Below are 10,400 nucleotides of genomic sequence, written 5' to 3'. Positions count from 1 at the left end.
ATATATCTCAATTCATGTGATGAACACTACCTTGACAGTAGCGAGCTTGTAATGAGCATGAACATTTTTTGCTACCTGGGCGGTGCAGAATAGTAGTAGAAACACATATTGATGGGGAAATGCAGACTGATGTAACACAAGGAAAAGTTCCGGTAAATTTTAAAAGTGCAGAACTACTTAGGCGTACTGACTTACTTAGTTCTGTTTTACCAACATGCTAACACGTACTGTGGCATTTCATGAATATTTCACCTAACTCAGCCAGTCTGTGTGTTATGCTGAAGCCTGAGTGGGCCCTCTTTGCTTGCTGGGGCCCAGCAGGACCACGCTTTTTTCCATTCCACCTCTCATTATGAGCAGATTAAGACCACTGCAAGTTTCATAATGCGCTTATTGCTGGAAATAATGTAATCCCTATTAGTGGCTGACTCTTGCAGTTCATATTTCCTTTTATTAGTTCCTTTAATTTGATTTTCTTTTGATCTCTTTTTCTTTTGATATGTTAATTATTTTAATGGAAATACAGTGCCTTGGAAGACTTTTCACATCCATAAACATTTCCATATTTTGTCACATTAGCACCACAGAAACTTTGAAATATTGCATTTAGGATTTTATGTTATAAATCAGCAGAAAGGAGAGAAAAAAGATGCATGTTTTTTCCAAAAACGTTTTGCAATGAAAAAAAATACTGAGTGACTTTGTGTTTGTATTCCTTCTCCTTAATCAATATTTAGTCAAACTAACTTTTACTGCTACAAGTAATTGCCTGCAATGCTAGCAAGTGAACACAAGCTTCATAATAGACAGACACCTGTTTGAATTATTCATTTTGAGAAAAAAAAAACTTATGTAATGTAGTGAAGGCCTGAAAACATCTAGGAAAGATGGAAGACTTTACAAGGTGCGTCTTTGGTATGCATTGCCTTACACAGGAATTCGAAACCTTTCTGCACTTTTTGTCCTGTTACAACCACAGATGTAAAAGTTTTATAGACCAACACAAAAACAGGGGCCAACATTGGCCAAATGTTTGTATCCCCAGCAGCCACACATGATTGGCTATTTAGCTTCAGAATCACAGTCAGTTGGTGGAAATGTTGTACATATAATTCAGATTATATTTAAGATACACCATTATTGAAAACAGACATTGATTGTGCAGTTTTTTAAATAATGTTTGTAGATTATGTTTAGATAATTTTTTCCCATCCACATCTGGCTGCCGCTAGTACATGAATGGTTTAAATTTTTTACAAATAAAACTTTTAAAAGCATAGTGAGCACTTATGTCTCAACCATATTTGCACATACACAGATGAAAACTTTTGGCTGATATTTTTTCAATACAATAGCACAATAAGATTGGATAATAAGTTTGGCCTCAGTTTCGTAATTAGATTAATAAGTGGTTGTTTCTGATACGGCCACCTTGGGCAACCACCCAGGGCAGCATCTCGTCAGGGGAAAAATGATCGCCTTTCCTAAACTAACCCTGTTTTAAATGTCTCAGAGCTATAATTCTGTCCTGCGTTCTGTGTTCTGTGTTCCTTGGTCTTCATGGTGACTAATGTTCTCTTGAAAATCTCTGAGGCTTCGTTGAAGAGCAGGATTTAAACCACACACAGCTGGATTCTGTTTACTTGCAAAGAATCTTCTACTTCACAAACATGTTGTTTTGTGTTGTTCCGTCACGTAAAGGTTGTGGTTCTAACCCAAAAGAATATGAGAGAAGTTTATAGGGTGTGAATACTTTTGTGAAGCAAGGCCTGAAATGTAAGTCATGACTTTTGGCTTGCATTTCAGAAACGAGCCATTCTTCAGTGAAAGATTGTCCATGTCCCAGTGTCTAAAGTCTTCAAGAAATCACATCATCACCATGTAAAGCCACACTGTGTTTCTGGTGAAATCTGTCTGCTCAAAAACTTGTTTACCTTTTTTTTCCCTTTGCTAAGTCTCAGCCAAGTCCTCTTCTGTAATCTTGAGACAGTAGATTTGGGCGGACTGTGGCATAGTTCACGTAGTTCCTGCTCATCCAAACATCCTCCACTTTTATCTGTCCAGCCTGGAGCTTCTTATCAGTGCCTGCGCCGTGTGTGACCTGTTAGTGACGGATGTGCACATCAGTCCACGTCTTTATCCAACACTGACTCGCGTAGATGACGTTCTTGGTTGTTTTGGTGTGAAACTACGGTGACGACACCTCCACTACGACATACGATCTTGTGATTTTTGTGTCCATGAGCTTGTCATGCTGTTGAATAGGGCGGTGCAGTGTTGAAAAGCCAATCAAATGCAATGCTTTGCAAAAGTATTGACATCTTTTGAAATATTCCAGTTTACAATAGTAAATGGTGAGGTAATGTTTCTTTAGGGAGGATTTGATGTAGCAGACTAACATAAGCAGAGCCAGGTTTTGATGAGGAAAAAGAAAGATGCGATTGTTATTTTCTATAAATCCAATTTAAAAAGTGTGACTTGCTACAACCTCCTCTTAAAGTGATATACCCTACAACAGGTTTTTTGTTTTCCAAATTATGCCCTGCCTCTTCCGTGACACCTCTTATACAGAGAAGTGCGAGTATCTCATTCACATACATGTATTGTGATTCATTCAGTCTAGTATTACTTCACACACACAGACATAGATTTCTGACCTCTCACTCAGTCTAGTATGTCTGATTACTTTAAATTGTATGTATATTTTTCAATCTGGAGAGACTCAGAGAAAGAAAGCGATTAAAGAAAGTTTAATGACAAATAAACATTTAAGTCCTTTGGCGAAAAACAGCTGAAAACTTACCGGGTTTATCAGCTGCGGTAGCAATTTGGCTCCAACTTTTTATAAAAGTTTTATAGCTCCAACTGGCTCCATGTCATTTCTATATTCTTTGCACGAAATGTTGAATAAATATTAATGTTGTTTTCACATATCATCTCCAATGTCCGCTGAATTTTGGGTTGCACCGTGTCAGCTGTTTGGGATTCCCCTCTTAATTTCCCCTCAGAAAGTGCAGAGGAGAATCCGCGCTTTCTGATTGGCTACCTGCCACATTCAACAGGCTGCGTTAAGTTGCCAGTCGGGGAAACCGACTGGGAACTTAACGCTTAGTTCCCAGTCGATCTAACTGATTTAGATCGGAGCGGCCACGACGATCTAAATTTAGATCGGAGCGGCCACGACGATCTAAATTTAGATCGGAGCGGCCACGACGATCTAAATCACATTACATGATGATCGGTTAAGAAATCACCGGCGACAATCTTAGGTCGGTCAATGCTCTAAAATTGTCATAAGGAGAAAATAGGGGCAAAAAATCGTGTAGTATGAACTATTGCATTAGGTAGTCGGATGTGCTCATCTTCGCTATTTAAATCTATAGATTACTGAAGGGCAATATAGTATACAGACTTCATAATCTGGACTCTTTTGGTTGAATGCAGTATTTATTTCCACTTTGGCTTTATATTGTTTAGTTTTTATTCAAGTATGTTTTTTGTCAATGGAGACTGAGAATCCATTTTATTTTTGTTTTTGGTTGTTTTATTTAGTTTATCAGTACCAGTTTTACGTGTTCTGAAAATAAAGTGTATATTTCTATGGCAGGAAATAGCATGCATTATTAGTCATTTCCATTAAATCAGTGTCAAAAGGTCTTGAAACAATTAATCGTCCAGCAAAATTTGTTATCGTGACAGGCCTATGTATATGTACAATTTTAGTCTTGTGTGTGAGTGTGTGCGTGAGTGTGTGTGTGCGTGCGAGTCTGTAGTAGTGTGAGAGAAAACATAGTTTTTGTCCTAAACAGCCCCTCAGAACAAACTGTAGATATTCTATGTCTTATAATAAGGTAAAAGTTTAAAATAAAAGTTAAGTTAAACGATCCTTTTAAGATATTACATCCTGGTGATAGTCCAGGTCTCCACCTATACCTTGTGGAGTTTCTGGAAAGCGGCTAAATGATGTTAAAAGCACTGCAGACATTAAAAAGCATTCTCATAGCGTCGCTGCCTTTGTCCAAATAATATGGTATTGCAACGAGGCAGGATGTCTTCCACAGCACTCACATCTTAGTGGGTTAGTTGAAGGTTTAACAGGCAGTGAAGAGTCCGACAGACCAGCATGAGTAGAAAGCTACAGGTCAATGGAAAATGGGAGGTTTGTTAGCCAGGGGGCAGCAGAGGGAGATGCTGAGTGTGTTCCTGAACCTTTTTGGAGAATGTGTTCCAGCGCTGCTGTCTCTAGATCTTCCTCCACTTGAAACATTCTTCATCGCCTGACCTCACATCTCTTTTATTGCTCTGCTGTCGGCTCCTTGTTGTTTCTAATCCTGACTTTAAGGTACTTTTGTAAACTCCACCAAACTTCCTTGTCTCCCCTCCCTGCGCTCACTTAGCTGTTCGTTTGGGTAACAAATGGTCATGATTTAGGGTTTTTTTCTCTCTTTTTTGAGAAGAACATCACAATTCTGGTGAGAATGGTGTCAGTCCAACAATTAGTCGTAGCATGGATGCTATGCTACTTCTAAAAAAACCATTTTTACTGATCGTCTTTGCCAAGAGGAGGTCTTGCAAAAGAGTTCCACTCCAAAAACTTTCCCTTCTCAAAACACGAAAAAAGAAAACAAGACATTCTTCCCATGTTAAACAATGAGAGAAATTGTCAATAGCTCTTATAGTTTACTGAAAAGTTACTAGTAAGTTAGTTTAGTGTTGTTTCAAGTGTACTAGGATATTTGCACTAGAAACTGGACGTGGTAAGATTTTATGTTTTGCAGTGTGCTTTCCAAAAACGTTTTTTTTTTCTGGTATACCAGCTGAGAAACTGCTGAAACATACAAAGCGTATACACTGCCTGTAGCTAAGCGACAACTGATAAAGTTGTGTGCCATTGCTAAGGAGACGATGGTACAGCTCACCTTGTTGTAATAACTATGTGAGGGACCAAACTCAAACGAGGACAAAAAATGTTCAAAGTGGAAAACGGTTTCAATTTAATTATTCAAAAAATTCATTAACAAAGCATAAAGATTTAAAGCAAGAATAAATCAAAGGATAAGTAACAAATTTGGATCCAAATTAACTGAAGTCAACTGAACTCTAACTGAACACAAACAAAACTGACCTCCAAACAAAGAACAAAAGGCTGCTTAAATAGGGGTGGAGTAACCTAAATCTACCACATGAGGGAGGCCTGACCTAACAAAAAAACAAATAAATACAAAATTAACTAAAGCATTCTATAAAACAAATAAAGCAAAACTAACTTTAACTTAGTGAATATTTAAGTGACAAAATAAAAATCAACTTGAAGTCTCCCCCCTTCAGTCTTTCAGAAAATGGTAAATGGTTTGACCCAGGTTCCTCCTCCAGCTGGTTCCTATCAGCGGCACCTCAAACAAAAACACAAGTGTAAATGAACCATTCAGACAGACATTAACTAAAGTGTGCACCCATTAGAAAATATATGTCTAAATAAAATAACCAACTTAAACAGACTATAAACTATACTAATAAAGAAAAAAAATACTAGCACGATGTGATGGAGGTAGGAGCATCCACCACAAGCTACATAATTAGCTACACATGTCTACTGCATGTTTCCACTGGTATTTTGACAATTTATCTTTGATAATTAGTTTCAGATCTTTGAAGTTGAAAAGACATTCTAAACTTGATTAATATTTATAATACTGCTTCCAGTCATTGATAAAATAAGATTACTTGTAAGTAAGCTTGTCACACTAAGCAGTTAATCAATTATTCGGATGAAAAATTCAAAAGTGGAACGGAAAGAAATATCTCCTTTCTGATGATTTATGTTTCTTGTCCTTTTTGAAGGACAGTTTTGTTTACAGAGACTTTGTCATTCATTTTAATTATTGTCTCGGTTGTGGTTGGTTTTTTATTTCCTTTTTATTTATGGTTTTGGTTGTTGTGTTTTATGTTGGATATTTAAAATGTCTTCCAGTTCCAGTGTGGGGTATTGTATCAAATTAAAGTTAATTTGTCTTGTAGGGGGCAAGCTTGAATTATTATGTCATTATCTATATAATGGTTGAAAATGATCTCAAAGCAACAATGTTAAAGTTTATCGCCATAATTTCTGGGACTATTTATCGTCAAGCAGAATTTGTTATTGTGACAGGCCCACATATAACGTGAATCAGCCGGTTCTATACTTTGTCATGTTCTACCAGATAAAAATCCCAGTTTGGTGTTTAACCTGACAGTTAGTGAAACGTGTGTAGGCTGTGGATGTGTTCACAACTAGTTCTCATAGTTCCAGAACTCCCCCCAGCTCCCTTCCCCTTCCTGTGTATCTGTAAGCGAGAGGTCAGGGTGGAAGAGCAGGCCGTCTGTTTGTATCCTCTCACTGTGAACGGCGTTTGGATCATTGCTCTCCGAACACACAGTGGGACACTGTGGCCAGGGCCACTTGACTCTTGAGACCATCAGTGTGTGTGTTTGTTTGAAACAGGAGATGAGATAAGTGGAGACGGCATCAGGATGGGGGATCAGATCAGAGAGTCTTTGTGCTGACTACTGACACTTTATTGTTCTCATGGGATCAATAGCTTGTGTTGGCTGTAAACCACCTAGCAACACACACATGCAAACACACACACTCACACTGCCGAAGATCCCTCTTGGAAAAGATAATAAGCTGTGTGTCTTTCTCCTTTTCAGGCTAATATTGGTCAGATGGACACAGCCAAGGACATGTGGAAAATGATCATGGGGAACTTGGCCCTCATCCAGGTAAATGTAGCAACGATGTGTCGTGAGGTTAACGATGGTTAACCTCACGATACAGGATGTATGTTCTAAATAGTGGGTTTACTTACATCCACCTGACTGTTCAGGGGTGACTGACCACAGGTTGCTGACTTCCAAATAGAACCAGTGACATTATACACAAATAGGCCAGGATACAGAACCACCTTCTCTAAAATGTTCCTAGTTGGCTGTCAGCTTCTAAGTATCAGACTTGTCTTTAGAATTTGGGTTGCGTTAAAAATAATCTCTGCTCTGAAAACTTCTCTAATAAAACCAAATTTCCCAGCTAAGGAGGGAGTGAGGCAAAGACAAAATTAATCTCGCACTGCTGCGTGGTGACTAATTCATTCATGTGTAAAAAACAATACAATACAACACGTTTTATCCTTGAATATTTTGATATAGTGTGGTTTTTTTTAATAAGAAATTACTGACATGACTAAATAGGGATTTTTAGGTTACGAAGATCTGACCAAGTATTGCAAGCGATTTTCCTCTGTTGCTACATGTTAATCCAGGAGAATGAATCTGATTGGTTAAAAAGTTTTCTTTCTAGGGAAACCAATCTGAATAATAAACAGAAATGAATGGTCACCTGGGATCAAATTGGTGTGTATGAAATTGATATGGAATCAGTCTGTACTGACATTTTTTGTAAAGTATGTTGCGTGTTATGAGTTGGTGCTGTATGAATAAACTGAATAAAATTATTCAGCTCTACATTGTTACTGGTAAACGTGAAGGCTAGTGATGCATAGACACTCACCGAGTGTAAAGGCAGGTACACCTGTCTCACTGTTCATTAACGCAAATATCGAATTAGCCAATCACATGACAGCAACTCAATGCATTTAGACATGTAGACATTGCCAGGACGATCTGTTGCAGTCCAAACCGAGCATCAGAATGTGGAAGGAAAGTGACTAAAGTGACTTTGAACATGGCATGGTTGTTGGTGCCAGGTGGGCTGGTCTGAGTAAATAGAGTTTTTTTACTCAGATCAGCCCTAACCCTAATCCTAATATATATACTTCATTTTTTATTTCAAATTAAGCAACAGTTTTGATCAACTACTCAAAACCCAACATAAAAGTAAGCAATTCTTCTTTTGTCTACATGAAGTATTCATGATAAAAAGTAGCAACAGAAATGCCCTTTTTAATGTACTGTAAGTGTCAAACTATCTAGCTTGCTAACTCCTAGGACAAAATGACAATTTGGAATGGGACTAAACAATTATTAATATTAAAACTGGACATGCATTTCTTCATGATTATTAACTTTTAATTCTGAGAATAAAATCATTGCTGAGATAGTGTGGATAAATAGATGCACATTATACTTTGGTGGATGAGTACACAAGCAACTAGCCACATTATTAAAATCAGACACCAAACTAGCTACATAACATAAGACAACAGCGTTGGATGAAATATTTTGGATCACTTCATGGAAACTGAATGAAGATAAAATCATTCCTTTATTTAAACATATGGAGTTAGCTTAACTTTCTGAGACATTGTTCAGTAATCAACCTGTTTCCCAATCTGGGCACAGTTACGCATACAGTAAACACTGTGAGCAAGCATTACTGGCAGGATCTTTAAAATTATATTTGAGCTTGGGTTCTCCCTCTTACTGTGTGACATGGCTTCACCCTGTAACCTACTGTGGTTGGTCTGCCTTTTCAACTGCAAGAAGAGGTTTGGGCAACCTTAAGCAAACCTCAGTCTATCGATCTACTGCACTGGCAGAAACTGAATACAATAATAGCACTTTTGTTTTATGTGTTTTCCCTATTGAAAACTTAACACATCACTGCAGTAGCTTAGAAAAGACAAGTAAAACATTGGCTACTTGCAGATTCATCCATGTAATGGCATTCTGTCAATACGGAAACAAAGGTCCTCCGTGGACGTTTCAGTCACACCCTGCAAACTGTACAAATTTAATATATATATATTTAATTTCCTGATATTGAGATACTGATACGCTGCAAACCAACTTTTCTCTCTGTCTGTTATTTATGGGCTTTTGTAACAATGCAGAGGACGTTATTAGCAGCAGGTCCTGATGGTAACAGAACTTGATTTGGCAACTCTCGATGAACCTGTTTGCTCAAAATAATTTGTTTTTGAAAAATCATATTTTTCTTTATAAAGTTAGCTTGTTTTTTGGTTTTTTTTCAAAATGACATGGTGACTTACTTTGCTTTCCAAAGGTATTCATATCACACTAGGTTGTTTTTTTTTTTTTTTAAGATTTTGTCAACTTATATCATAAAATTGTAAGTGTATTTTATAGGGCGTTTTTCTTACACAACACAAAATAGTTCCAAATTTAAGAGTAAAAGGAGAATTATACAAAATGTTTAAAAACTGTGGTGTGTCAGCATCCTTTACTGTGATAGTTGAAACAATCCTGTGCAAACAGTGGCTTTTAGACTTTTTCTACCTAAGACAATATTGACGATATTTACTAAGTATTTAAGACGATATTAACACAGCTGCTCTGTGAAGGTATGAGTGACAAGAAAAAAAGTAATGCTTGAGAGGAAAAAGGCTTAGAAGATTAAGTTTGTAGTTTGCTACAAGACATAAAGGGACAAAGCAAACATGGAACAAGGTGTCATGATTATTCGAGACCAAATTTTGACTTTCTGGTTCTAAATGCAGGACCAGCAAATATTTCCTCCATTATGTACGGAGGAAATATTTCAAAGTACCTCACACTGTATCTCATCATGATCACAACATCTCCATGGTGAAATATGATGACGACACCATCATTCCGCTGAGAATCTTTTCTGCAGCAAAAACTGGAAGAAAACCTGTTAGAGGTTTCAGGTTCAGACTGGGACCAAAGTTCACTATCCAGTTGAGAAACTCCTGTAACCGTACAACCAGAGCTTAAGGTCAAAGCATGTTTATGTGTCAAAGTTAAGGCTAAGTACAGTTGACAATTGTGGCACTTGAGAAAAAAAAAGTGAAGAACATTTGTTGATTTGTTGATTGAGAACTTACTGTGTGAGTAAGAACCAGTTGTCTTCGTGATCCTCTGTACAAAGTAAACATGTATTTCCAAACATGATATTTCCAAGTAAGTTCTTTCTAGGCTAGCCTCTTTTTCTTTTTTTTTTTTTTTTCTTTTTTTTTCCTGTTCAGCATATTTACTTTCCTGGGTGGAGCATTGCAGCTTTCCCCCTAATGCTTCACTTGAGATTTTAAGAAATTGCTTTGGGTTTATTTCAAGTGCAATGGAGATGGAAAAGAAAGGGGAAAAAAGAAAGGGGTGAAGATGGGACGAAAAGTTAAACGGGACAGAAGGAGAAAAGACTAGAGGAGGTAGAGGAGGAGGATAAAGAGAACACAGTAACACCCTGGAAATCTGCTTCTGGAGGCTGGTCTGTAATAACATAATAAATTGTGTCACAGTTTTGGTTTCTGTGACGTGCTCTTCACTCTGTTGCCACATGATGTAGCTTATGGTTATGTAATATTTAAATGCTAGTCGTGTTTCCCAGAACCTCAATATGTTTCAAGGAGGTGAAACCTCACAGGGCGACCAGCAGGTGCTTGGGTTGGGTTGGGCTGCTGATTTGAAAAAAGATATATATGTAT

The 10,400-nt window shown here is 37.5% G+C and overlaps 1 protein-coding gene across 8 annotated transcripts in view; it reads left to right on the top strand.

Annotated features, from left to right (window-relative positions):
- slc41a1 (solute carrier family 41 member 1) overlaps positions 1–10,400 on the top strand; it is a 44,157-nt gene that overhangs the window by 18,846 nt on the left and 14,911 nt on the right. For all 8 annotated transcript variants that reach the window (XM_008410247.1, XM_008410246.1, XM_008410242.1 and 5 more), the window contains one exon: positions 6,691–6,762. In XM_008410247.1, coding sequence (XP_008408469.1) covers positions 6,691–6,762 — 72 coding nt within the window. The remainder of the gene's footprint in view (positions 1–6,690; positions 6,763–10,400) is intronic.

This window comes from Poecilia reticulata, linkage group LG5 (assembly GCF_000633615.1).
Source record: "Poecilia reticulata strain Guanapo linkage group LG5, Guppy_female_1.0+MT, whole genome shotgun sequence".
Classification (NCBI taxonomy): Eukaryota; Metazoa; Chordata; class Actinopteri; order Cyprinodontiformes; family Poeciliidae; genus Poecilia; species Poecilia reticulata.
Note: the sequence above shows the minus strand (reverse complement) of the source record. Positions and strands in the feature narration are given on the sequence as shown.